Source organism: Narcine bancroftii, chromosome 6 (genome assembly GCF_036971445.1).
Source record: "Narcine bancroftii isolate sNarBan1 chromosome 6, sNarBan1.hap1, whole genome shotgun sequence".
NCBI classification, from domain to species: domain Eukaryota; kingdom Metazoa; phylum Chordata; class Chondrichthyes; order Torpediniformes; family Narcinidae; genus Narcine; species Narcine bancroftii.
The window spans coordinates 62619210-62646330 of NC_091474.1; the positions used below are offsets into that span (position 1 = coordinate 62619210).

Consider the following 27121-nt stretch of genomic DNA (forward strand, 5'->3'; position numbering starts at 1 on the left):
TATCAGATACTGTTGGGTCCCATTTATTTAACTTTTGCGGTGTAATGTATAGTCTGTGTAACCAATTATATTGTATCATACGCAGCCTCGTATTTATTGTATTTCTCATCGTTCCAGAGCATAACTTCTCCCATGTTTCCTTTTTTATCTTTATATTTAAATCTTGTTCCCATTTTTGTTTAGTTTTACCATTTGTTTCCTCATTTTCCTTTTCTTGCAGTTTAATATACATATTTTTTATAAATCTTTTGATTAACATTGTATCTGTAATCACATATTCAAGGTTACTTCCCTCTGGTAAACTCAAGTTGCTTCCTAATTTATCTTTCAAGTAGGATCTCAGTTGGTAATATGCCAGCGCTGTATCTCCCGTTATATTGTACTTATCTCTCATTTGTTCAAAGGATAAGAATCTACTTCCTGAAAAACAATTTTCTATTCTTTTAATCCCTTTTTTTCCCCATTTTCTAAAGGCAAGGTTGTCTATTGTAAAAGGGAGTAGCTTATTTTGCGTCAATATTAGTTTTGGTATTTGGTAATTTATTTTATTTCTTTCTACATGTATCTTCTTCCATATATTGAGGAGATGGTGTAATACTGGAGAAGTTCTATGTTGTACCAATTTTTCGTCCCATTTATATAATATGTGTTCAGGTATCTTTTCCCCTATTTTATCTAATTCTAGTCTCGTCCAGTCTGGTTTTTCCCTTGTTTGATAAAAATCTGATAGGTACCTTAATTGTGCGGCTCTATAATAATTTTTGAAGTTTGGCAATTGTAAGCCTCCTTGTTTATACCATTCTGTTAATTTGTCTAGTGCTATCCTCGGTTTCCCCCCTCTCCATAAAAATCTCCTTATTATTTTCTTTAACTCTTTGAAGAATTTTTCTGTCAGTTGTATTGGCAATGCCTGAAATAAGTATAGTATCCTTGGAAAAATGTTCATTTTAATACAGTTTATCCTTCCTATCAGTGTTAGTGGTAGCTCTTTCCAATGCTCTAAATCGTCCTGTAATTTTTTCATTAGTGGATTGTAATTGAGTTTATATAATTGGCCTAGATTTTTGTTTATTTGCACACCTAGGTATCTTATTGCCTGCGTTTGCCATCTGAATGGGGATTCCTCCTTAAATTTTGAGAAATCCGCGTTATTCATAGGCATTGCTTCACTTTTATTTACGTTTATCTTGTATCCCGACACTTCTCCATATTCCTTCAATTTCTTATATAGTTCTTTTATTGATAGTTCTGGTTCTGTTAAGTACACTATCACATCATCCGCAAACAGACTGATTTTATATTCCCTGTCTTTTATTTTTATTCCTTTTATATTATTATCTCTTCTTATCGATTCTGCTAGTGGTTCTATAGCTAGCGCAAACAATAATGGTGATAGTGGGCATCCCTGCCGCGTTGACCTGCTTAAGTTAAATTGCTTTGATACATGTCCATTTACTGTCACTTTCGCTAACGGTCCCTTATATAATGCTTTAATCCAATTAATATACTTCTCCGGTAAACTGAATTTTTGCAATACTTTGAACAAGTAATTCCATTCTACTCTGTCAAAGGCCTTCTCTGCATCTAAAGCAACTGCTACTGCCGGTGCTTTATTTCCTTCTACTGCATGAATTAAGTTAATAAATTTACAAATATTGTCTGTTGTGCGTCTTTTTTTGATAAATCCAGTTTGGTCTAAATTTACCATTTTCGGTACCTGTTCTGCTAATCTGTTCGCTAATAGTTTAGCTATTATCTTATAATCTGTGTTTAGCAAAGATATTGGTCTATATGACGCTGGTGAGAGTGGATCTTTCCCTTGTTTTAGTATCACTGTAATTATTGCTGTTTTACATGAATCTGGTAAGTTTTGTGTCTCATCAATCTGGTTGATTACATCCAGGAGGGGCGGTATTATTAGGTCTTTAAATGTTTTGTAGAATTCTATTGGGAGTCCATCCTCTCCTGGTGTCTTATTATTTGGTAAATTTTTTATTATCTCTTGTATTTCTACTGTTCCAAATGGTTCTGTTAATTTATTTTGTTCCTCTATTTGTAGTTTTGGTAGTTCAATTTTAGTCAAAAATTCATCTATTTTCCCTTTCCCTTCGTTTTCGGTTCGGTATAATTGTTCATAGAATTCTCTGAAGTTTTCCTTAATTTCTTTTGGATTATATGTAATTTGTTTGTCTTTTTTCCTTGTTGCCAATACCATTTTCTTAGTTTGCTCTGTCTTAAGCTGCCATGCTAGGATTTTGTGTGTTTTTTCCCCTAGTTCATAATATTTCTGTTTTGTCTTCATTATATTCTTCTCCACCTTATATGTTTGTAATGTTTCATATTTTATTTTTTTATCCGCCAATTCTCTTCTTTTGGTTGTATCTTCCTTTATTGCTAATTTTTTTTCTATGTTTATTATTTCCCTTTCCAACTGCTCTGTTTCCTGATTATAGTCCTTCTTCATCTTGGTTGCATAACTTATTATTTGCCCTCTAATGAATGCTTTCATTGCGTCCCATAGTATAAACTTATCTTCCACTGATTCCGTATTTACTTCAAAGTACATTTTTAATTGTTTTTCAATAAATTCTCTAAAATCCTGTCTTTTAAGTAGCATGGGGTTTAATCTCCATCTATACATTCTTGGAGGGATGTCTTCTAGCTCTATTGCCAATAACAGGGGTGAGTGGTCCGATAATAGTCTAGCTTTATATTCCGTTTTCCTAACTCTCCCTTGTATGTGGGCTGATAACAGGAATAGGTCTATCCTTGAGTATGTTTTATGTCTAGTCGAGTAGTATGAGTATTCCTTTTCTTTTGGGTTTTGTTTCCTCCATATGTCCACAAGTTTCATTTCTTGCATTGATTTAATTATAAATTTGGTTACTTTGTTCTTCCTGTTAATTTTTTTCCCCGTTTTATCCATATTTGGATCCAAATTCAGATTGAAATCCCCTCCTATTAGTATGTTCCCTTGCGTATTAGCTACCTTCAAAAAGATATCTTGCATAAACTTTTGATCTTCTTCGTTAGGTGAATATATATTAAGTAGATTCCAAAGCTCTGAATATATCTGACATTTTATCATAACATATCTCCCTGCTGGATCCATTATTTCCTCTTCTATTTTAAATGGCACATTTTTGCTAATTAATATAGCCACTCCTCTTGCTTTTGAATTATACGATGCTGCTGTTACATGTCCTACCCAATCTCTCTTTAATTTCTTGTGCTCCAATTCAGTTAAATGTGTTTCTTGGACAAATGCTATATCTATTTTTTCCTTTTTCAGTAAATTTAGTAGTTTCTTCCTTTTAATTTGGTTATGTATTCCATTAATATTTAGAGTCATATAGTTCAGCGTAGCCATTTTATATTTTGTTTATCTTCTCTTTCCGTTTTTCCATCATTACCTTTCCTCCTTTTCCATTTCTGTTTTCTTATTTTCAACTCTTTACCAGACAACATTCCTACAACATCCAACATTTTCCTTATTCTCCTATTTCTATCTTCTTTATCCCCAATCTCCCCTTCCCCTCCTGAGTTGCCCTTTATCCCTTGTCGGACAACCACATCTCCCCTCTCCATTTGGATTTGCGAATCCACTCGCAAGCGTCAACTGATTTTGCAGTGACCGCTCTTTTCCCCCCACCCAGCCCCCCCCAGAAAAGATTTCGTTTTTTATATGTCACAAAGGTCACTCTTTTAGTTCCCTCCTTATTCTCTCTATTCCATTACCTTCCCTTATTAATTCTTGTCTATACTTTCTATGTTTTCCTCTAATTACAGATACTTTCACATATGCCCGTTGTCTCTATTCACTCTTATACCTCTTTACCCGCATACATATCAATCGTGGTCATTTTTACCCTCCTTACCCGTCTTCATCCCTCAGTCTATTTTTGTCTTTACCCACATACATATCAATCGTGATAATTTTTGCTCTCATTACCCGTCTTCATCCCTCAGTCTATTTTTGTAATTGTTCTGCAAATTTTCGTGCTTCTTCTGGATCCGAGAATAGTCTGTTTTGTTGTCCTGGAATAAATATTTTCAATACCGCAGGATGCTTCAGTGTAAATTTATATCCTTTCTTCCATAAAATCGCTTTTGCTGCATTGAACTCTTTTCTCTTCTTTAGGAGTTCAAAGCTTATATCTGGATAAATGAAGATTTTTTGCCCTTTATACTCCAGTGGTTTGTTGCCCTCTCTTACTTTTTCCATTGTCTTCTCCAGCACCTTTTCTCTTGTAGTATATCTTAGGAATTTTACTACAATAGATCTTGGTTTTTGTTGTGGTTGTGGTTTAGGGGCCAATGCTCTATGTGCCCTTTCTATTTCCATTTCTTGCTGTAGTTCTGGACATCCTAGGGCCTTAGGGATCCATTCTTTTATAAACTCCCTCATATTCTTGCCTTCTACATCTTCCTTAAGGCCCACTATCTTTATGTTATTTCTTCTGTTATAATTTTCCATTATATCTATTTTTTGGGCTAGTAATTCTTGTGTCTCTTTAGTTTTTTTATTAGATTCCTCCAATTTCTTTTTTAAGTCTTCTACCTCCATTTCTGCTGCTATTGCCCGTTCTTCCATCTTGTCCATTTTTTTCCCCATTTCTGTTAAGGTCATATCCATTTTATTTATTTTCTTTTCTGTGTTGTTTATTCTTCTTCTTAAATCATTGAATTCCTGTGTTTGCCATTCTTTAAATGACTCCATGTATCCTCTAACAAGAGCAAGTACCTCCTTTACCTTGCCTATCTTTTCTTCTTCTATTTCCCTGTACTCTTCCTCTTCCTCTTCTTCTTCCTCTAGGTTGACCATCTGTTGTTTCTTTGCTGCCCTTTCCTCCTCTTCTTTCTTGTTTCTATTGTCTTCTGTGGTCTCTTCTTGCTGCAGGTGTTCTGCAGCTGTCGTTGCCGGCTGTGGAGATCGACTCCCCAGCTGGTCCCCCCTCCCGTCGGTGTGTTTTTTTGTATGCGCATCGCGCATGCGCGAGGAGTTGCGCACTTTTACTCGGCTCTGTGAGCCATTGTTGTAGTTCTCTTTCTACCGACCTGAGGTAGTGGGGTCTTCTCTCCACAGCGGGCCTCTTCGGACAGGTAAGGCCTTCACCTTTTTCCTCCGTTGTCTTCTCTTCCTCTCTTCTTTCCGTTGATTTTGATTTTTCTCCTTTTGTCTCCATCTTCTTTCCACCTTTATATTCACTTTTCTTTAACTTGTATTTCTGTGCCTTTGTATTTTCTCTTGTTTTTCCCGACTTTTCTGGAGAGGGCTGGAGTTCACCGTCCGGCCACTACTCCATCACGTGACTCCTCTCCAGACTGAAATATTCTTGATATACTTTTTGATCTACAATTTTTTCACAGTGAATTGATATCATATATTTATATTGATTGATTGGATTTATGGCTGATTAAAAATGATAACGTTTTCAGATGAGGTATGGTATTCCACTCTTAGTTCGATCAATGATACTTAATTTTGTATATTACAATTTAAGGTGGTACACAGAAAACACATCTCTAAACTCAAATTATCCCATTTCTATGCAGATGTCGATCCATTTTGTGAAAAATATAAAATTTTTGAGGCCCCATTGATTCATACATTTTGGGAATGTCCTAAATTAGGAGGATATTGGCAGAATATTTTTCAGTCTTTATCAACAATTTTCAAGATTAAATTAGATCCACGCCCTTTAATTACCCTGTTTGGTTTTTCGCGTGAACCTGATAAACTTTTATTGGCACCTCAAGAGAAGTTTTAGCTTTGTCCACATTGATAGCTGGACGAGCAGTTTTAATGAAATGGAAAGATGAACTCTCACCAACTCAACTAAGTTCAGAGAAAATTAGGTATAATATTAAAGATTAAAAGTTTCAGTTTGAAAATATATGGGCCCATTTATAGAATACTACCATAATTGGCCATTTTCAGTGTTATGGTGCTCTAGTCTGATCTGTCTGTCTTCTGAAGGTCATGACTTGATCCATCTTTGTATTTTTCTTGTAACCTTGGTTAGAGGGAGCGGTTAATATTAGTTTTAGATTTCTTTTTCTTTTTGATAAATGGATTTATGGAGTTTAATTATGATTATCCTAGATGATATGTTTTTAGATTCTATAATAAGATATAATGAGGTTTGTTATAATTTTTTAACAACCTCTTAATTTATACATCATAATAAAGATCACAAGGAGCAGGGGTCCCAGAACAGATCCTTGTGGAGCTCCACAAGTCACTGACCTCCAGGCAGAATACTTTCCTTCCACTACTACTCTCTGCTTTCTACAGGCAAGCCAATTTTTTAATCTACACAGCCAAGGTTCCATGGATCCCATGCCTCATGACTTTCTGAACAAGTCTCTCATCGTTTTAGGTATTATTTAAGTGAGTTAAAATATGTTTTTCTCATCACACTTGCTTCACACTTTTTCTGTCTTTTTTTTTAGAATGTAGATATACAGCATGGTAACAAGCCCTTTCGGTCCACGAATCTGTGCCGCCCAATTACACCCAATTAACCTTCAAACCCCACCCCCCCCCCATACAACTCAAATGGTGGGAGGAAACAGGAGCACCTGAAGGAAACGCACATACACAGGGAGTGCATACAAGCTCCTTACATACAGCCCAGGATTTGATCTCCAATCCCGATCGCTGGTGTTGAAACAATGTTGTGTTAACTGCTACGCTAACCGTACTGCTCCAAAATTTGTAGTTGAAGCTATTTACATAGTGGCCATTAGTTTTCCTTTATTTGGACCCTTCTATAGGCCCCTCTTCATTATCCAGGATAGGATCAAAGGAAGGAGCAGTGTAGTCCTCAACCATTCACTTCCTTGAGGTGACTTTAGGTGCCATAAGACCTGGGCCTCAAAACCCTATGGTGTAATCTGCATTATGAAAATTGAAACAGAGAAATAACAAAGAAATGCTGGAGAAATTCAGCAGATCTCAGAGAATCCATAGGAGCTAAAAAATATATGACCGATGTTTTGGGCCTGAACCCTTCTTTAAGCTATGTCGCTGCTGCACAGATAGTAACTGATATGCTTCAACACCAGCCTCTCAAAACACTTCATCGCTGTGGATGTGAGTGCCACTGGTTGGTAGTCAGTTAGCAGGTTACCACACTCTTCTTGGGGCCCTGGTACGATTAAGGCCTGTTTGAAACAGGTGGGTATTACTCCCTGTCGGAGTGATGTTTAAGATATCTGTGAATATATTGGCTAGTTGGTCAGCACAGGTTTTCAGTTCTGAGCCGGGTTCTCCATCCAGACCGTATTATAATATGACAATAAAAGGAACCTTGTTCATGGAGGAGAAACAATCACTGATTAATAGTGTCAAATATTTAAGCAGGTAAAATATTTAAATAGAAGTGTGTGCTGAAGGAGACTTGGTGCAGCTGAGGCAAGGGTGCTGTGGGGAAAGACCACAGCCCAGAGTTCTTCCATTAACACATATTAAGGGGCTTTCCCTCAGTCTCAGCCCCTCAACAGCAGAGGGGGTAGTAACAACAAGGTGCCACAAGTGATGGAAATGGTGTAAATAGAGAGCATATGTAATAATGTACAGCGATGGGAATGTATGGATGTGACACTAAGGGTGCAAAGGGAATTTGAACGGTTTTCCTTTTTGTAAATAATTTATCGTGAATAATGTCTGTTTTTGAAAAAAATGTTAGCCAGATCCTGTACAGTTAACCTATAAGTGGATAGAATTCTACTTGCCACTAAAATGTCTTATTATTTGCAGTACCAATTTCCAGGTTAAAATTTTACAACTATGGGTGACAATTTATCCAAGATAGGCTAAAAAATGAAAAACAGATCTTTGCATTGACAAAGCAAAATTTTTTGCTGTTTGTTCAGGACTCTGTATCTCAAATAATACCGTAATGATCAACAATGAAAAACAAGTAGGCTTGGTTCATTGTCAATGAACAGCAGGGTGGAGTTGATCTAACAAGTGTGCATTGTGTATGTCAATGGTTGTATATGAAGAGAATAAACATCAATAACAAAAAAGATTGATTGGAAAAAATAGTAAATTGTATTGGTTATAAAATTACAAATTAAATGCTTGCACTGCCAGCACTGCTTTGCAGGATCCTACTGTCCAGTCATGATGCTGAGACAGCTCCGCACAGGCTTTAAAATGCCTGTTAAAGGAGTCAATAATTTTCCTTTTAAATCTTGCAACATTGGAGGACAGTGCCAAAGATGGCAATGCCTATGCAGGGCAACATTCATGGAGGGGTTGCAAACACCAGGGGAGCAGCAGACCAGCTCAAAGCACCAGAAATGGGCAGAACATCCCCGTTGAGAAGGAGAGGCATGGGAGACAACCTGCAGGGAAGATGTCCATGGTAGCAGACCAGCAAGGGGCTCAGCGACTGAAGGACCTATATAGGCTCTCAACGTGTGGAGCTGTGAGTTTTCTCTTTGGAGCATAGAAGGATGAGAAGAGACAATAGAGGTCAACAAGATTATGAGAGGCATAGATAGGATGGACAGCCAGTGCCTTTTTCCCAGGGCAGGAATAGCAAATACCATTGGACATATATACAAAGTGAAAGGAGGGAATTTTAGGGGAGATATCAGGGGTAAGTATTTTTTTAGGAGAGTTGGTGGTCACGTGATGGAGTAGTGGCCGGTCAGGGAGCTCCAGCCCTCTCCGGAAAAGTTTAAAAAAATACACTAAACACAAAGGCACAAGAAAAAAAATTAAAACAAAGTGAAAGTAAAGGTGGGAAGAAAATGGCAGCGAAGAAAGAAAAGTCGAAAGCAACAGGATGAAGAGAAGAAGAAAGAACGTCAGAAGAAGAAGGTGAAGGCCTTACCTATCCGAGGAGGCCCACCCCCCCCGGAGAGAGAAGCCCGTTCCCTAAGGTCAGTGGAAGTCCCGAGCTCAGGACTACAAAAATGGCTCGCGAAGCCAAGTAAAAGTGCGCAACCGCGCATGCGCGAGGAGTCGCGCATGCACGATGTGCATGAAAAAAAAAACACTGACGGGAGGGGGGACCAGCTGAGGAGTCGATCTCCACACCTGAGGATGACAGCTGCACCACAACAACAGAACACAGAAAACAATGAGAACAAGAAAGAAGAGAGTAAAGAGAAAACAAGGAAATAACAGATGACCAACCCAGAGGAAGAAGAAGAACATAGAGAAATTGAAGAAGAAGGGAAAGGCAACACAATGGATATATTTTTTTAAAGAATATATGGAAACAGTAAAAGAATGGCAATTACAAGAATTTAGTGAAATAAAAAGAAGAATTAAAAGTGCAGAAGAAAAAATGAATAGAATAGAGATGGTCATGTCAGATATAGGAAAAAGAGTGGACAAGGTGCAAGAACGAGAAACAGCCGTAGAAATGGAAGTAGAGGACTTAAAAAAGAAATTAGAAGAATCTAATAAAAAAGTTAAAGAAACACAAGAGCTGTTAGCTCAGAAGATAGATATAATGGAAAATTATAATAGAAGAAGTAATATAAAGATAGTGGGCCTTAAGGAAGATCAAGAAGGCAAGAATATGAGAGAATTTATAAAAGATTGGATCCCCAGGGTCCTAGGAAGACCAGAATTACAGGAAGAGATGGAAATAGAAAGGGTACATAGAACATTAGCCCCGAAACCACAGCCACAACAAAAACCAAGATCCATTTCAGTAAAATTCTTAAGATATACAACAAGAGAAAATATATTGGAGAAAGCAATGAAGAAAATAAGAGAAGACAAAAAGCCACTGGAATACAAAGGTCAAAAAATTTTTTTCTATCCAGACATAAGCTTTGAACTCCTGAAGAAGAGAAAGGAGTTTAATACAGCAAAAGCGATCCTATGGAAAAAAGGATATAAATTTATGCTAAAGTACCCAGCGGTACTTAAAATAGTTATTCCAGGGCAGCAAAACAGACTATTCTCGGATCCGGAGGAAGCACGAAAATTTGCAGAACAACTACAAAACAGACAGAGAGATGAAGATATGTAACGAGAGTAAAAATGACCACGAAATATATGTATGTGTGTATATGGGTATATATATATATATATATATATATGTGTATGTATATATGTGTGTACATGAGTGTATCCGTATTTAAAGGAAAATATATACAGTATAGATAAGAATTATTAAGGGAATGAAAGGGAAGAGAGGAAGTAAGGAGGGAATTAAGAGAGTGACCTTTGTTATATATGAAAATTGAAATCTTTTCTGGGGGGGCTGGGTGGGGAGGAGTTACGGTCACTGCGAAATCAGTTGACGCTTGCGAGTGAATTCGCAAATCCAAATGGAGAGGGGAGATGTGGTTGCCCGACAAGGGATAAAGGGCAACTCAGGAAGGGGAGGGGATAGTGGGGTTAAAGAAATTTTAGATAGGAGAATAAGGAAAATGTTTGATGTTTTAGAAATGTTGTCTTATAAAGTGTTCAAAACAAGAAAGCAGAAATGGATAAGAAGGAAAGGTGATGATGAGGAAACGGAAAGGAAAGATAAACAAAGTATGAAATGGCTACGTTGAACTATATGACTTTAAATATTAATGGAATACATAACCAAATCAAAAGGAAGAAACTGCTAAATTTACTGAAAAAGGAAAAAATTGATATAGCATTTATCCAAGAAACACACTTAACTGAATTGGAGCACAAGAAATTAAAGAGAGATTGGATAGGACATGTAACAGCAGCGTCATATAATTCAAAAGTTAGAGGAGTAGCTATATTAATCAGTAAAAATGTACCAATTAAAATAGAAGAGGAAATAATAGATCCATCAGGGAGATATGTAATGATAAAATGTCAGATACATTCGGAGTTTTGGAATCTACTCAATGTATATTCACCTAACGAAGAAGATCAAAAATTTATGCAAGATATTTTTTTGAAGATAGCAGACACGCAAGGGAAAATACTAATAGGAGGGGATTTCAACCTTAATTTGGATTCAAACATGGATAAAACTGGGAAAAAAAATTAACAGAAAGAACAAAGTAACCAAATTTATAATTAAATTGATGCAAGAAATGCAACTTTTGGATATGTGGAGGAAACAACACCCAAAGGAAAAGGAATATTCATATTATTCGGGTAGACATAAAACATACTCAAGAATAGACCTATTCCTGTTATCAGCTCGTATGCAAGACAGAGTAAGAAAAACAGAATATAAAGATAGAATATTATCGGACCACTCACCCCTGATATTGACAATAGAGTTAGAGGAAATCCCTCCAAGAATGTATAGATGGAGATTAAATTCCATGCTACTTAAAAGGCAGGATTTTAGAGAATTCATTGAAAGACAAATTAAAATGTACTTTGAAATAAATACGGAATCAGTGAAAGATAAGTTTATACTATGGGATGCAATGAAAGCGTTCATCAGAGAGCAAATAATAAGTTATGTAACCAAGATGAAGAAGGACTACAATCAGGAAACAGAGCAGTTGGAAAGGGAAATAGTAAACATAGAAAAAGAATTAGCAATGAAGGAAGACACAACTAAAAGAAGAGAATTGGCAGATAAAAAAATAAAATATGAAACACTATTAACATATAAGGTGGAGAAGAACATAATGAAGACAAAACAGAAATATTATGAACCAGGAGAAAAAACACACAAAATTCTAGCATGGCAGCTTAAGACAGAACAAACTAAGAGAATGGTATTGGCATCAAGGAAAAAAGACAAACAAATCACAAATAATCCAACGGAGATTAATGAAAACTTCAGAGAATTCTACGAACAATTATACCAAACTGAAAACGAAGGGAAAGAAGACAAAATAGATGAATTTTTAACTAAAATTGAACTACCAAAATTACAAATAGAGGAACAAAATAAATTAACAGAACCATTTGAAATAGTAGAAATACAAGAGATAATAAAAAAACTACTGAATAATAAAACACCAGGAGAGGATGGATTCCCAATAGAATTCTATAAAACATTTAAAGATTTATTAATTCCTCCCCTCCTGGAAGTAATCAACCTGATTGATAAAACACAAAGCTTACCAGATTCACGCAAAACAGCAATAATTACAGTAATACCGAAGACAGGGAAAGATCCACTCGCACCAGCGTCATATAGACCAATAACTTTACTTAACACAGATTATAAGATAATAGCTAAACTATTAGCAAACAGATTAGCCGACTATGTACCTAAAATAGTAAATCTAGACCAAACTGGATTTATTAAAAAAAGACGAACAACAGACAATATTTGTAAATTTATTAACTTAATTCATGCAGTGTAAGGGAATAAAGCTCCAACAGTAGCAGTTGCTTTAGACGCAGAGAAGGCCTTTGACAGAGTAGAATGGAATTATTTATTCAAAGTATTACAAAAATTCAATTTACCAGAGAAGTATATTAATTGGATTAAAGCATTATATAAGGGGCCATTGGCGAAAGTGACAGTAAATGGATATATATCAAAACAATTTAACTTAAGCAGGTCAACAAGGCAGGGATGCCCACTATCACCCTTATTGTTCGCGTTAGCTATAGAACCACTAGCAGAATTGATAAGAACAGAAAATAAAATAAAAGGGATAAAAATAAAAGACAAGGAATATAAAATCAGTTTATTTGCAGATGATGTTATAGTATACTTAACAGAACCAGAAATATCAATAAAAGAATTACATAAGAAATTGAAGAAATATGGAGAAGTGTCGGGATACAAGATTAACGCAAATAAAAGTGAAGCAATGCAATAAAAAATGCGGATTTCTCAAAATTTAAGAAAGAATCACCATTCAGATGGCAAATGCAAGCAATACGATACCTAGGTATACAAATAAATAAAAACCTCGGCCATCTATATAAACTCAATTATTATCCACTAATGAAAAAATTACAGGACGACTTAGAGCATTGGAAAGACTTACCACTAACACTAATAGGAAGGATAAACTGTATTAAAATGAAAATTTTCCCAAGTATACAATACCTATTTCAGGCATTGCCAATACACTTGACGGAGAAATTCTTCAAGGAGTTAAAGAAAATAATAAGGAAATTTTTATGGAAAGGGGGGGAAACCGAGGATAGGAAACAAATGGTAAAACCAAACAAAAATGGGAACAAGATCTAAGCATAAAGATAAAGAATGAAACATGGGAGAAACTATGCTCCGGAACCATGAGAAATACAATAAACACAAGGATACGTATGATACAATATAACTGGATACACAGGCTATACATTACACCTTAAAAGTTAAATAAATGGGACCCAACAGTATCTGACAGATGTTTTCATTGTAAAAAAGAAATGGGAACAACAATTCATGCAATCTGGACGTGTGAGAAAGTGAAAAAATTTTGAGAAGATCTAAACCAGATATTAAATAAAATCACAGAAAGCAATATACCAAAAAACCCAGAGATCTTCCTCCTAAGTAACATAAAAAACAAAGAATTTGGACTTGATTTGGATGGTGCACAGAAAAGATTTGTTAGGATAGCCCTAGCCGTAGCAAAAAAATGTATTATGTCAGCCTGGAAATTAGAAGATAACTTGAGAATTCAACAATGGTATATAGAAATGAATAAATGTATTCCATTAGAAAAAATAACATATAATTTAAGAAATAATATTACAATATTTGAACAAATATGGGAGCCATACATGAAACACAACAGAGAAAACCTACCGGGGACATCTACCACCTAATATGACAGAAGGAGAAGGAAATGAAAAGAATTGACTCAGTGGAATTTCTTGTTTATTTTTATTGAGTGACAACATTGTTTGACGGGTTTAATGTATCTTAGATTCTGTACTTTAAATGAATGGGAGGGGAGGTAGGGAGGGTGGGATGGGAAGAGGGAGGGGGGGAGAAAACGACACTGTATATATTTGAAAAGAAAAATTTATGTATCTTGATCAATGTGGTTTATAGTGTGAAAAATAAAAATTTTTAAAAAAAAGTTGTGGGTGCCTGGAATGCCTTGCCAGGAATGGTAGTGGAGGCGGAAACTTCAGGGGGATATTTAAGAGACTCTTAGACAGGCACATGGATGGATTAAAAATAGAGGGTTACAGTGTAAGGAAGGTTTAGTACTTTTTTTAAGGAATATACGAGTCGGCACAACATTGAGGGCTGAAGGGTCTGTACTGTGCTGTTGTCTTCTATGAAGGATCCCCACACAGGCTGCAGGCTGGCTCATAGGAACCAGGTATTGGAACCAAAATTCAAGAGGGTGCTGAGGGCAAGAAGGGCGCCTGAAAGGCTTCGGGTGCCAAAGGATTCCTAATCATATTGGGGGTTTGAACCTGGAGCCTGGGGTGCCAATGGTTTGAACAGGAGATTGTGCAGCTGCAGAGGCCACGGGAGGGCTGGGGGTGAATCCACGGACAGTCAGTATCTCTGAGGGGGATATCTTTTACTTCTCTTTCTCTTATTGCTGGGGGCGCCTGGCAATGCAAATGGTGACTTAAGGCAGACAAAAAGTGTATCATGTATGTGACATTTTTGTGTATTATTACGTGACAATAAAAGGAATATTGAACAATAAAAAAGGAACCTTGTACATGCAGGAGAAACAATCACTGACCAATAGTGTCAAATATTTAAACAGGTAAAATATTTAAATAGATAAATAAAGGCAAAAAATCAGATGAAAGAACACAACTCCACAAATCTATGGTAGACCACACTTGGAGTATTGTTTTCAGTTCTGGTCACCTCATTTATAGGAAGGATGTGGAAGTTATGGAGAGGGGGCAGAGGAGATTTACCAGGATGTTGCCTGGATTGGAAAATAACTTGTATGATAGAAGGTTAGCAGAGGTGGGACTTTTCTCTTTGGAGTGTAGAAGGATCAGAGGGGACTGCAAGATTATGAGAGGCAGCACCTGATCCAGCACCTGTTTGGAATCAGCAGTTTTTTTACACAGAGAGTTGCGGGTGCCTGGAATGCCTTGCCAGGGGTGATGGTTCAGGCTGGAACAAAAGAGGCATTCAAGAGACCCTTGGACAGGTATATAGATGGAGGGTTACAGGGTAGGGAGGGTTTAGTATTTTTTTAAGGAATATATGGGTCGTCACAACCTTGAGGGCTGAAGGGCCTGTACTGCTCTGGAATGTTCTATATTATAATACATATCAAGTATATCCTAGTGAGGAAGCAAGGAATTATGTGGAAATCTACAACTTCATGTTTAAACAGAGAGGTTAAAACAAATTTGAAAGTTTTTATACAGCTAACCAACACACAAGAGAGTAAAAAACCATGAGGAAAATAACAACAGGCAACCAAAATAAAATGTTATTGATGTACGCAAGCCAGGCCAGTGATGATGGAAGAATGGCCTTGTGTAATTTCACACCACTACCTTCACAAATAAAGTAAGAATGGTTTGGGATAGTAAATATTTTAAGAGAGAAAGATATTTTAAAAAAGTTTAAGACAGAGCTAATAGAACATAGAGTATATTATGAGGAAATATAAAAGAAATCTGTTAAATTTCAAATTTGGAATAAGAGATCACCTGGGTCCATAAAAGGCAGTGACATGAGAAATTATGAATAAGTCTGTTTATTATCATCTGAACATGTACAACCCGTCAAAACAGCATCTCCCCAGACCATGGTGCACAGGACATAAAGATCACAAAAATAATCAAAATATATATATGAATATTTGGAATGATTATCACAGTTACTGTTCATCAGTCTCACAGCCTGTGGAAAGAAATTATTCCCTAGCCTAGCTGTCCTGATGTTCCTGTGCACTGGTTGATGGTAGTGGGTTGAAAATACTGTGCACTGCTTGAGAGGGGTCTTTCATAATTCCTTGAGTCAATGTTGTCAAAAGAGAAAAGGGTGACTCCAGTGATCCTCTCAGCTGTTTAAATGATCCTCTGTGTTGACTTCTGGTTTGATGCTTTGCTGCTACCTTACCACTCAATGATGCAGCCAGACAAGCACATTCTTAATTATGCTCCTATAAAAGGATGTCAAGTTGGGTCCAGTAGCCTTGCCCTCCTCAACCTCCTCAGGAAGTGAGGGTGCTGTTGTGCCTTCCTGACTAATCAGGAGGCATTGTAAGTCCAGAATAGATCATCTTTTACATGCACACCAAAGCTCTCCACTATTTCCATGATGGAACTGTTGATGAATAGTGGAGAGTGGTTGACATTTGTCCTCTTGAAATTCACAATGATCTCCATTGTCTTGTTGACATTGAGAGTCAGGTTGTTTTCACTCCATTTTATTTGAGCCTTTCAACCAACCCCTTCTCCGTAATGCAACTTCATCATTGTTGCCGATGAAGCCACAACTACTGATGTCTCATCTGCAAATTTGATGATTCGGTTTGCAGTACAGTTGTGAGTAGTATCGTGAACAGTAGCGGACTGAGCACACAGACCTGAGGGGCACCAGTGCTCTGCCTGATGGGGCTTGAGGTTTTGCTGCCATCCCGGACTGACTGGTCTTTCGGTCAAGAAATCCAGGATCCAGTTGCAGAGAGGCCTACTGAGTCCCAGTGAGGATAGTTTAGCCATCAGCCTCTGAGGTATTATTGTGTAAGACACCAGGCTGAAGTCAATGTAGCCTGGCGTATGAGGCATTGTTTTCTAGGTGGGTCAGGAAGGAGTGGAGGATCTAGGTTATTGCATCATTGCGTAACAAAACTGGCAATTAGACATATATTATGTCTCTGTCTTCACAATAAAAAATGCTAATGAGATACCAGAAATTGTGGGAAATCAAGTCTTCTGAGAGGAATGAAGAGGATGTAGCAACAGGGCATTAATTTACATAGGGAACTCACAACTGGTGAAAACTAAAAGTTGATCTGCAAAAATTAATATCAAAATATTGTTGTCTTCAGACTTGATAAACAAACCACCTGAGAATTCAGTACAGGCCATTCTTCCCAGAGAATTAACTCACCATCACACTAAGCAGATGAGGTGAATGGCTTTGTTGCATAAACTCACGTGGGGGAAAGGAATGAAAAGGGTTAGAAATGATGGTAAGAAGAGTTGTGTGGAACATGATCCAGCTGGGACAAAAGGCGGCACAGTTAGCTTAGCACCATCCTATTACGGCGCCAGCAATTCGAGTTTCAATTCATCGCTGTCTGTAGAGTTTGTATGTTCTCCCCATGTTTGCGTGGGTTTCCTCTGGGTGCCCTAGCTTCTTTGCACCCTTCAAAAAATGTATAGGAGGTTTGTAGGTTAATTGGTGTCTTTGGGCCGGATGGGCTCATTGGCCAGAAGGGCCTGTAACCACGCTCTATCTCTAAATTAAAAGGCCTGTTTGTTTGCTGTAAATATACATTGTTCTCAGTCTTCACAATGGCACGGTGATTAGCCTCATCGTCAGAGACCCAGTTTGATTCTGACCTTAGGTGCTTTTCTGGGTAAGTTTGCATGTTCTCCCAGTAACCATCTGAATTTCCTCGAGGAGCTCTGGTTTCCTCCAATATGCAAAGATGTGACTAAATTTCCCCTACTACAGCTGGATGGAAGGAGAATTGGAAAATTGGGAGGAGGGAGTTGGTGGAGGTACAAAGGGAACATGAACATTGACACTAAAAGCATATCACAGATGCTCTGAGTCAGAGGTGTGTTTTGGTGCTGTGTGAATCCATGATAATCCCCAACCTCTTAACAACCTTTTGAAATCAGCAGCACTGTTGGACAGTGTTTTAAGTCTGGACATCCCAGATCCTTTACCTGGAATAGTGCATGGCTTGGTGATCAGCGATATGAAAGTAGAAATCAGTTGTATGCTTCATCTCATTAGTACACCCACTTTCCTCCATATAATGTCCGACAGGGTGACAATAAACATCATCCAGTAGGTTGCTGGCATCATATTCACAGCAGCGATCGTGTAACGGACCATTTCCTAAAATGGATAAGAGATTGACAACATTTCAGCAATCAGCTCATTTTCCAGAAGAGGTCACGTCTGCTGGAGAAAAAGAGATTACGAAGCTGAATTAATCAGAAGAGGAGGGGGGGTAAGTTCCCTCAAATTTTCCCACTAATCGTCATACAAGTCTATTATTTCACTGGCAATGTAAACACTGCATTCCTAATGGGTGGCATTTGGAATTTTTAAAAATGTAATTGGCTCTAAAATTCCTCTCGAACATCCTGTGGTTGTAAAAGGGTACCACATCAACACCAGTCTTCGTGTCCCTCACATCCTGTGATGACAGTTATTAGATGTTATAATTGTAATACAGGTTGAGTACCCCTGATCCAAAATGCATGGAACCAGAAGTATTTTTCAGATTTTGGAACACCATTTAAAAAATGCACTCATTCACTCAGACTTAAAGATACATGTATTCACATTACAAATATTTACATCTGCACCAATTAATTGGAAAATACATTGAGAAATCTACACTCAATAATGCACTACTTACGTTGCTACGTCCCATTCTCTGATCGAGATTTCTGAACTCTATTGCATATTACCTTATGGGACCACAGGCAAAAAAAGTTTTGGATTCTGGATTGTTTCTGATTTTGGGTATTCAGATAAGGGGTACTCAACCTGCAATGGGTCTATTAGGCAGATCAACCAGAGAGCTACCCTCACAGACCCTGAGATGCTGTATTTGCATGGCTGTTATCACCAAACCTGTAAAGTTCCCACTAATCCTTTATGGTTTTGTGCAGAGAAGGTAATCTTTTACAATTTGATTGGGGTTTTTTTTGAAGAGGCGACAAAGGTAGGATGTTGTACACATGGACTTGCAAAGGCATTTGACAAGGTCCCTCATGAGAGGCTGATCCAGAATATATAGATACACAGGATCCACAGTAAATTGATAGTTTGGATTCAGAATTGGGTGACCCATAGAAGTCAGGGGGTTGTTGTGGAAACATGTTATTCTAGCTGGAGGCTGTGACCAATGATATTCTGCAGGGATCAGTGTTGGAAGCCCTATTGTTTTTGATATTTTAATACAGGCAAACGTCACTTTACGCAATTGATTTGTCCCAATTTTTACTCGTGTTAAGTGATTAATAGAATCAATGGGAATAATTACAGAGATTGTCCATCAAGACATAAAAATGTGTTTTAAAAACAACTTTTAGCTGCATAAAATGCAAAATTGTTAAGGTTAATAAAATAATGATGATATTTTTCATTTATTTCATAATTATACCTTAATTAAACTGCCCTAAACAAAATAATGCAACAGCAAAAATGATCAATGTATTAAAAATATGTTGAAAGTCAAAATTAATGATCTGAACACACAAAGTATTTGTTACAAGATAGATGAACTGATAGCATAAAGACAATCGAGTCTGATCTAATTGCCATTACAGAGATGTTTAGTTGCTTGGTGACCCAGAATATTGCAGGGTACTTCATGTACCTGATGTTTCAAAATTATGGCAACCAGGTACTGCTAAATGGGATTAGTGGGAATGTAGGGCCTGGTTTTGTTTGTACGCTATGCAGAATGAAAGTGGAAGTTAATAGTTTGTTCAATAATAATGGGAGAAATATGTGAGATATAGAATGGTACAAAATCAGACTCTTTCGAATTTATGTTTTAGGAAAATGGTACAATTTTTCATTATACTTGGCAATGTCCTAAAGTTAAACCTTTTTGGTTAGAAATAGGCAAATTATTGGAACGAATATTGGGGATTAAATTCCCACAGGATCCAATTTTATTTTTGTTGAGTGATATTAAGGGTGTTAAACTTAAACTGAAATTGAACATGCATTAAAAAAATTACCACTTATTGGTAGTGCAAAAAAAACTGTACACAGCATATATATGTAAACAGATAGTGAATGTAAACAAACTGCAATACAGAGAGAATAAAACAAACAGTAAAGGGCACAAGTCAGTGTCCTTAAATGAGTCCCTGATTGAGTTTGTTGTTGAGGAGTCTGAAGGTGGAGGGTAGCAGCTGTTACTGAACCTGGTGGTGCGAGTCTTGTGGCACCTGTACCTCTTTCCTGATGGCAGCAGTGAGAACAGAGCATGTGCTGGGTGGTGTGGATCCTTGATGATTGCTGTTGCTCTCCAATGGCAGTGTTCCCTATAGATGTTCTCAATAGTGGCGAGGGTTTTGCCTGTGATGTCCTCGATTGTGTCCACTACCTTTTGGAGGGCTTTATACTCAGAGATATTGGTGTCCCCATACCAGACTGTGATCTCGGCGGTCAGCAGACTTTCCACCACACAAATGTAAAAATTTGTCAGGGTTTCTGGTGTCGTACCAAACCTCTGCAAACTCCTGAGAATATAGAGGTACTGACATCCTTTCTTCACAATGCCACTGGTGTGTTGGGTCCAGGAAAGATCCTCCGAGATAGTGACTCCCTAGAACCTAACTTTGTTTGCCCCCTCTCCACCTCTGATCCCCCAATGATCACTGGATTGTAAACCTCTGGCTTTCCTTTCCTGAAGTCCACAATCAGTTCCTTAGTTTTGGTGACATTGTTGTTGGTGCACCAGTCAGTTTTGCTGGAATATGAAGAACGTCCAGCAAGAGAGCAGACCATTTTGGATCTGGCTATGTGTAATAAAGGCAGGGTTATCAAGGGAAAGGTAAATATAAAACAACAGAATTCTATAAACAGGTTTTAAATTCAAAATTAGAGTCTGAAATTTAAATAAGGCCATTGTCTAGATATGTTTTAAGCTGTTTGAGATATTACACTAAAGACCAAGGAACTGATTGTGGACCATAGGGGAAAATCAGAACACAAATCAGTTTTTATTAAGGGCTCAGCATTGGAAAGGGTTAAGAACTTAAAATTCCTGGGTGTCAACATCTCTGAAAATCTACCCTGTGGCTTCCATGTCGACGCCATTGTGAAGAAGGCTCGCCAGCAGCTGTGCTTTGTGAGGAGTTTGAGCAGATTTACGTCAAAGACTTACAGATTGCTACAGGTGTACCGTGGAGAGCCTTCCGACTGGTTGCATCACTGTCTGGTACGGACAGGACAGGAAAAGACTACAGAGTGTTGTGAACTCGGCCAGCGCCACCATGAGCATCAGTCTCTACCCCACTGAGGATATCTGCGAGAGACAGTGTCTCAGGAAAGCAGCCTTTATCCTCAAGGACCCCCATCTCCCAGGTGTTTCTCACTGCTATGATGAGGAAGGAGGTGCAGGAGGCTGAAGATGAGTACCCAACAGTACAAAGACAGCTTCTTCCCCTCTGCCATCAAATTTATGAATAGCCAATGAAACACAGACTATCTCACTTTTCTTTTGCACTCATTTACTTTTTAATTTTTTTTTAAATTAAAAAAATTACAGCAGTTTTGCACCTGTAGTGCTACCCCAAAACAACGAACTTTGTGACATATGTTCATGACAATAAATTCTGATTGTGATGTAGATAAGCAGTGGTGGACATTTAAAGAAAGATCTCATTGTTCATAAGAGTGATGGGTCTAAGAATTAGGAGAACTTAGAAACCAGCAAAGCATTACTAATGTACTAGTAAAGAGGGAGAAAATTAAATACGTCCCCTTCAACAGATGTGTAAAATGTGCTGGACCAGTTGCATCACAACCTGGTATGGGGTACCAATACCTTTTGAGTAAAAAATCCTGCAAAAGGTAGTGGATTCAGCCCAGGACATCCACACTATCGAGAACATCTTCAGAGAGTAGCAGCAATCATCAAGGATCCACACCATCCAGGATATGCTTTGTTCCCACCACTGCCATCAGGAATGAGGTACAGGTGGCACAGTACACGTAACACCAGGTTCAGGAATAGTTGCTAATCCTCAATTATCAGACTCTTCAACAATAGACTAATTCAGAGACTCATTTAAGGACTTGTATTTTGTTATTACTGAATTTTTATACTTGCATCTGCATTTACAGAGTCCGTTTCTTGTGTTCCTGATGAGTACAGTTTATAGTTAATGGTATAGAAGTTATTAAGTGTGGCCCACAGGAGAATCTTATGGTTATATGTGATGTCATGCATGTACTCTGACAATAAATTTGAACTTTGAACGAGCTCGGTTTGTTAAAGTTGTCTTCAACATTCTTTAATTCATATTGGTGTCAATGAAAACAATTTATTGCTAGAAGGTTACGTACATTAGAAGACTCAAATGAGAAGAAACAAGTTGACATTCAGATGGGGAACTGTCTTGAGTAAACTTGTACCTCTCATTTTGTTCATTTTAGATTGGTCAGTGTTTGAGCTACTGAAAGTAAATAGACACACACACCGAGAGCAGTTCAGTTTATACAAGGCTTTATTACTAAATTTAAAGCTGAATTCACACTTAAAAATGAAAGCCCTTCCCAATTATACTTATCAACACCTGGACTGGTCCCAACTGCCAAAGTGAGTCAACGACTGCACACTTGTAGTAGGTTGTCGGGGCGCGCGGGTAGTAGCTTCTCTACCTCTCTCGACCGGGACTGTGTCTTGGTGTGAGCTTGCAGGCGCCTCAGATTGAAGAGACTGCCATCCGTGCGGTACCGGATGTAAACAGCGTCTTCAATGTTGGGGTCTTTCATGGCTTGGTTCAGCATCATGCTGAAGAAGATTGAAAAGAGGGTTGGTGCGAGAACACAGCCTTGCTTCACGCCATTGTTAATGGAGAAGGGTTCAGAGAGCTCATTGCTGTATCTGACCCGACCTTGTTGGTTTTCGTGCAGTTGGATAATCATGTTGAGGAACTTTGGGGGACATCCGATGCGCTCTAGTATTTGCCAAAGCCCTTTCCTGCTCACGGTGTCGAAGGCTTTGGTGAGGTCAACAAAGGTGATGTAGAGTCCTTTGTTTTGTTCTCTGCACTTTTCTTGGAGCTGTCTGAGGGCAAAGACCATGTCAGTAGTTCCTCTGTTTGCGCGAAAGCTGCACTGTGATTCTGGGAGAATATTCTCGGCGACACTAGGTATTATTCTATTTAGTAGAATCCTAGCGAAGATTTTGCCTGCAATGGAGAGCAACGTGATTCCCCTGTAGTTTGAGCAGTCTGATTTCTCGCCTTTGTTTTTGTACAGGGTGATGATGGTGGCATCACGAAGATCCTGAGGCAGTTTTCCTTGGTCCCAACAAAGCTTGAAAAACTCATGCAGTTTTGCTTTGCGGAAACTGCCAAAATGTTTGGCCTGGAAGTCAGCCTGAAGAAAACTGAGGTCCTCCATCAGCCAGCTCCCCACCATGACTACCAGCCCCCCCACATCTCCATCGGGCACACAAAACTCAAAATGGTCAACCAGTTTACCTATCTCGGCTGCACCATTTCATCAGATGCAAGGATCGACAATGAGATAGACAACAGACTCGCCAAGGCAAATAGCGCCTTTGAAAGACTACACAAAAGAGTCTGGAAAAACAACCAACTGAAAAACCTCACAAAGATAAGCGTATACAGAGCCGTTGTCATACCCACACTCCTGTTCGGCTCCGAATCATGGGTCCTCTACCGGCACCACCTACGGCTCCTAGAACGCTTCCACCAGCGTTGTCTCCGCTCCATCCTCAACATCCATTGGAGCGCTTTCATCCCTAACGTCGAAGTACTCGAGATGGCAGAGGTCGACAGCATCGAGTCCACGCTGCTGAAGATCCAGCTGCGCTGGATGGGTCACGTCTCCAGAATGGAGGACCATCGCCTTCCCAAGATCGTGTTATATGGCGAGCTCTCCACTGGCCACCGTGACAGAGGTGCACCAAAGAAAAGGTACAAGGACTGCCTAAAGAAATCTCTTGGTGCCTGCCACATTGACCACCGCCAGTGGGCTGATAACGCCTCAAACCGTGCATCTTGGCACCTCACAGTTTGGCGGGCAGCAACCTCCTTTGAAGAAGACCGCAGAGCCCACCTCACTGACAAAAGGCAAAGGAGGAAAAACCCAACACCCAACCCCAACCAACCAATTTTCCCCTGCAACCGCTGCAACCGTGTCTGCCTGTCCCGCATCGGACTTGTCAGCCACAAACGAGCCTGCAGCTGACGTGGACTTTTACCCCCTCCATAAATCTTCGTCCACGAAGCCAAGCCAAAGAAGAAGACTAGATAATAATCTAGGCCATCTCTAAAAATTAAATTATCAACCATTAATGAAGAAATTACAAGATGACTTAGAACATTGGAAAGATTTAGCACTAACGTTGATAGGAAGGGTAAATTGCATTAAAATGAATATCTTCCCAAGGATACAATACCTATTTCAATCGTTACCAATTCACTTTACAGAGAAATTCTTCAATGAGCTAAAGAAAATAATAAGGAAATTCTTATGGAAAGGGGGGGGGAAACCGAGTATAGTGCCTAGATAAATTAACTGAATGGTGCAAACAAGGTGGTTTGCCGCTACAAAACTTTAAGAATTATTATAGAGCAGCACAATTAAGATATCTATCAGATTTTTATCAAACAAGGGAAAAACCAGATTGGACCAGGATAGAGTAGATAAAATAGGGGAGAAGGTACCAGAACATAAGTGGGATGAAAAGCTGGTGCAATATAGAAGTTCACCAGTACTGCACCATCTGCTCAACATTTGGAAGAAGATTCACGTAGAAAGGAAAAAAACAAATTACTAACTACCAAAATTATTATTGACGCAAAATCAACTAATCCCTTTCACAATAGATAACCTTTCCTTTACAGAATGGGAGAGAAAAGGGATTAAAAGAATAGAAAATTTTTTTTGGGAAATAATTTATTATTATTTGAACAAATGAAGTACAAGTATGGAATAACTCACGGTACAATGTTTGCATACCACCAATTGAAAACCTACTTGAAGGACAAATTGGGAAGCAGACTGAGGTTACCAAAAGGAAGCAGCTTTGAATATGTGATTACAGACACAATGATAATTAAAAGATTTATAACAAACATGTACATCAAGCTGCAAGAGAAAGAAAATGATGAAATAAGCTATAAACCCAAACAAAAGTGGGAACAAGATCTAAACATAAAGATAAAAAATGAAATATGGGAAAAGCTATGCTCTGGAACTATGAGAAATATAATAAACAAGAGGTTACGCATGATACAATATAATTGGTTACACAGGCTATATATCATGCCCCAAAAGTTAAATAAATAGGATCCAACATTATGAGATAGATGTTTTCACTGAAAGAAGGAAATGGGAACAACAGGAAATGGGGACGTGAAAAAGTTTTGGGAAGATCTAAATCAGGTATTAAATAAAATCACAAAAAGCAACATACCAAAATATCCAGAGATCGTTCTTCTAATACAAGAAGTAAAGAATTAGGCCTCAAACTGGATGAAGCGCTAAAAAGATTTATTATGATAGCCTTAGCTGTAGCAAAAAAATGTATTATGTCAACTTGGAAATCTGAAGAGAGCCTGAGAGGACAGCGATGGTACATGGAAATGAATAAATGTATTCCACTGGAAAAAATAACATATCATTGAAAAAATAAAGTCACATTATTTGAACCAATTTGGGAACCGAACATGGAACACAACAGAGAGGGCCTACCGCAGACCTCCACCCCCTAAAATGATAGAATGAGAAGACGAAATGAACTGACCCTGTGTGTAAAAGTAGAGGACGCAATTTTCTTGTTTATTTTCATTGTTTAATGGGTTTATTGTATATGTTGAATGTTTAATGGGTTTGGAGGTGGGCGGGAAGGGGGAAAAAGGGGAGAAAATGACACTGTGTATATTCAAGAGGGAAATGTTTGTGTGTATTTTGGTTAATATGGTTCAGTGTGAAAAATTTTTAAAAAGCTAATGGATGACCAGTGACTTTACCCTGTTAAGCAAGTGGCCAGTTACAAGCGATATGTAGCGATGGTCTGTGCTTGAAACCAGACGATGCCCAGTGATATTGATTCCCTCCCCAAAAACCAATTAGTGTCCAGAGAAAGTTGGTGCTGAGTCCCAGTATCCAGTGAGAATGTTTAAGACCCAGAGTGGAGCCCTACGCCAGATCAGCCTTGGTAGAGCAGACAGGACAGGCCAAGTGGCCAAACCCTGCTCCTATTTCTTCTGGGTTCAGTGCTATTGCTCCGTGCCAGTGCAGCAAATGCCAGCGTCCAGTGTCAATCTGAGCCACTGTCCAAGGACTTTCAGTGGCCAGAGACGCTCACCGCCTGGAGCTCGTCGGTCGGCGCACCGTTACCCAGTGACAGACAAGGCTTGGAGCCAATCAGCGCGGGGCCCTAAAGTCGGGGTCAGTCCCGGTGTTTGACGGGAAACGGCGTCCTGTACCTTCCCAGACGAAGTGGCCACGGATCCGCTTGGCAAATTTGAACCAGAACGTTTCGGTGCTGGGTCCCTGCAGCAACACCTCGCCAACCCAGAAGGAAGGCTCGTTCGCCTGGTTGTTGGCCGCCACCATGGGCACGGCCCGCTCAGGGTCCCAGTCCCCCAGCTCCGGCCTCGACCCGCACACGAACAGCTGCACATCGCGCTCTCCCGAGGTCACCACCACGCCGAAGCGCAGCCACATGGTCACGGGCAGCCCCGCCCTCCTCTTCGCTGCGCTTTCAGGGTGATGGCCCTCAGCCAAGAGCGGCGGCGAGAAAGGTCATGGGGACATCCCAAAATAACCGGAGTACACCAGCAGCCCGGGACTTCGCTGCGTGGGCCAGACGTACCCGACTAACTCGGGGCACACTCCTGCATCTCGCCTCCAGCCTTATTTCCCAGCTGTTGCCGACTGCGTGTCCTTTTGAGCTTTAGTTTTCCAAACTCCGATCAGAAGGTCACCTCCAAGTCCCTGTTTCAATATAGTACACTAGACGTTGAACATGGAATGGGGTACCACGGTCCTGTAGGCCAGAGGTAATGGACTCCCTGCTATTTAACCGTGCAAGAATGCCCAGAGCTCATCCTTGTGCATTATCCGGAGTGTACACGCAGATAAAGTGAATTAAATGTACATACCATAAGAAATAGGAAATAAGAAATGTCTGCTTTCTTCCACTAACGTGGCTTCCCTTCTACCACTATCAACTCAGCCCTCACCCGCATCTCCTCTATTCCCCACTCATCTGCCCCTGGGCCCCTCTACCCCCAGAAGCAACCAACATAGAATCCCCCTTATCTTCACCTACCACCCCACCAGCCTCTGCGTCCAACACATCATCCGCCGCAATTTCCGGCCCT

General features: G+C 39.0%; 1 protein-coding gene across 5 annotated transcripts in view; it reads right to left on the reverse strand.

The window, feature by feature from the left end:
• epm2a (EPM2A glucan phosphatase, laforin) overlaps nucleotides 1–26624 on the reverse strand; it is a 52012-nt gene extending 25388 nt beyond the window's left edge. Inside the window, exons 1-2 of one of the 5 annotated variants that reach the window (XM_069885074.1) lie at nucleotides 26222–26624; nucleotides 17723–17897 (exon numbers count right to left, since the gene is read on the reverse strand). In XM_069885074.1, the coding sequence (XP_069741175.1) occupies nucleotides 17723–17897; nucleotides 26222–26462 (416 nt within the window). In that variant the 5' untranslated portion in view covers nucleotides 26463–26624. Of the gene's footprint in view, nucleotides 1–17722; nucleotides 17898–25762; nucleotides 26117–26221 lie in introns of those variants that run through there. The other 4 variants (XM_069885073.1, XM_069885076.1, XM_069885072.1 and 1 more) reach the window with 4 other exon arrangements.
• Nucleotides 26625–27121: the final 497 nt, after the last annotated feature.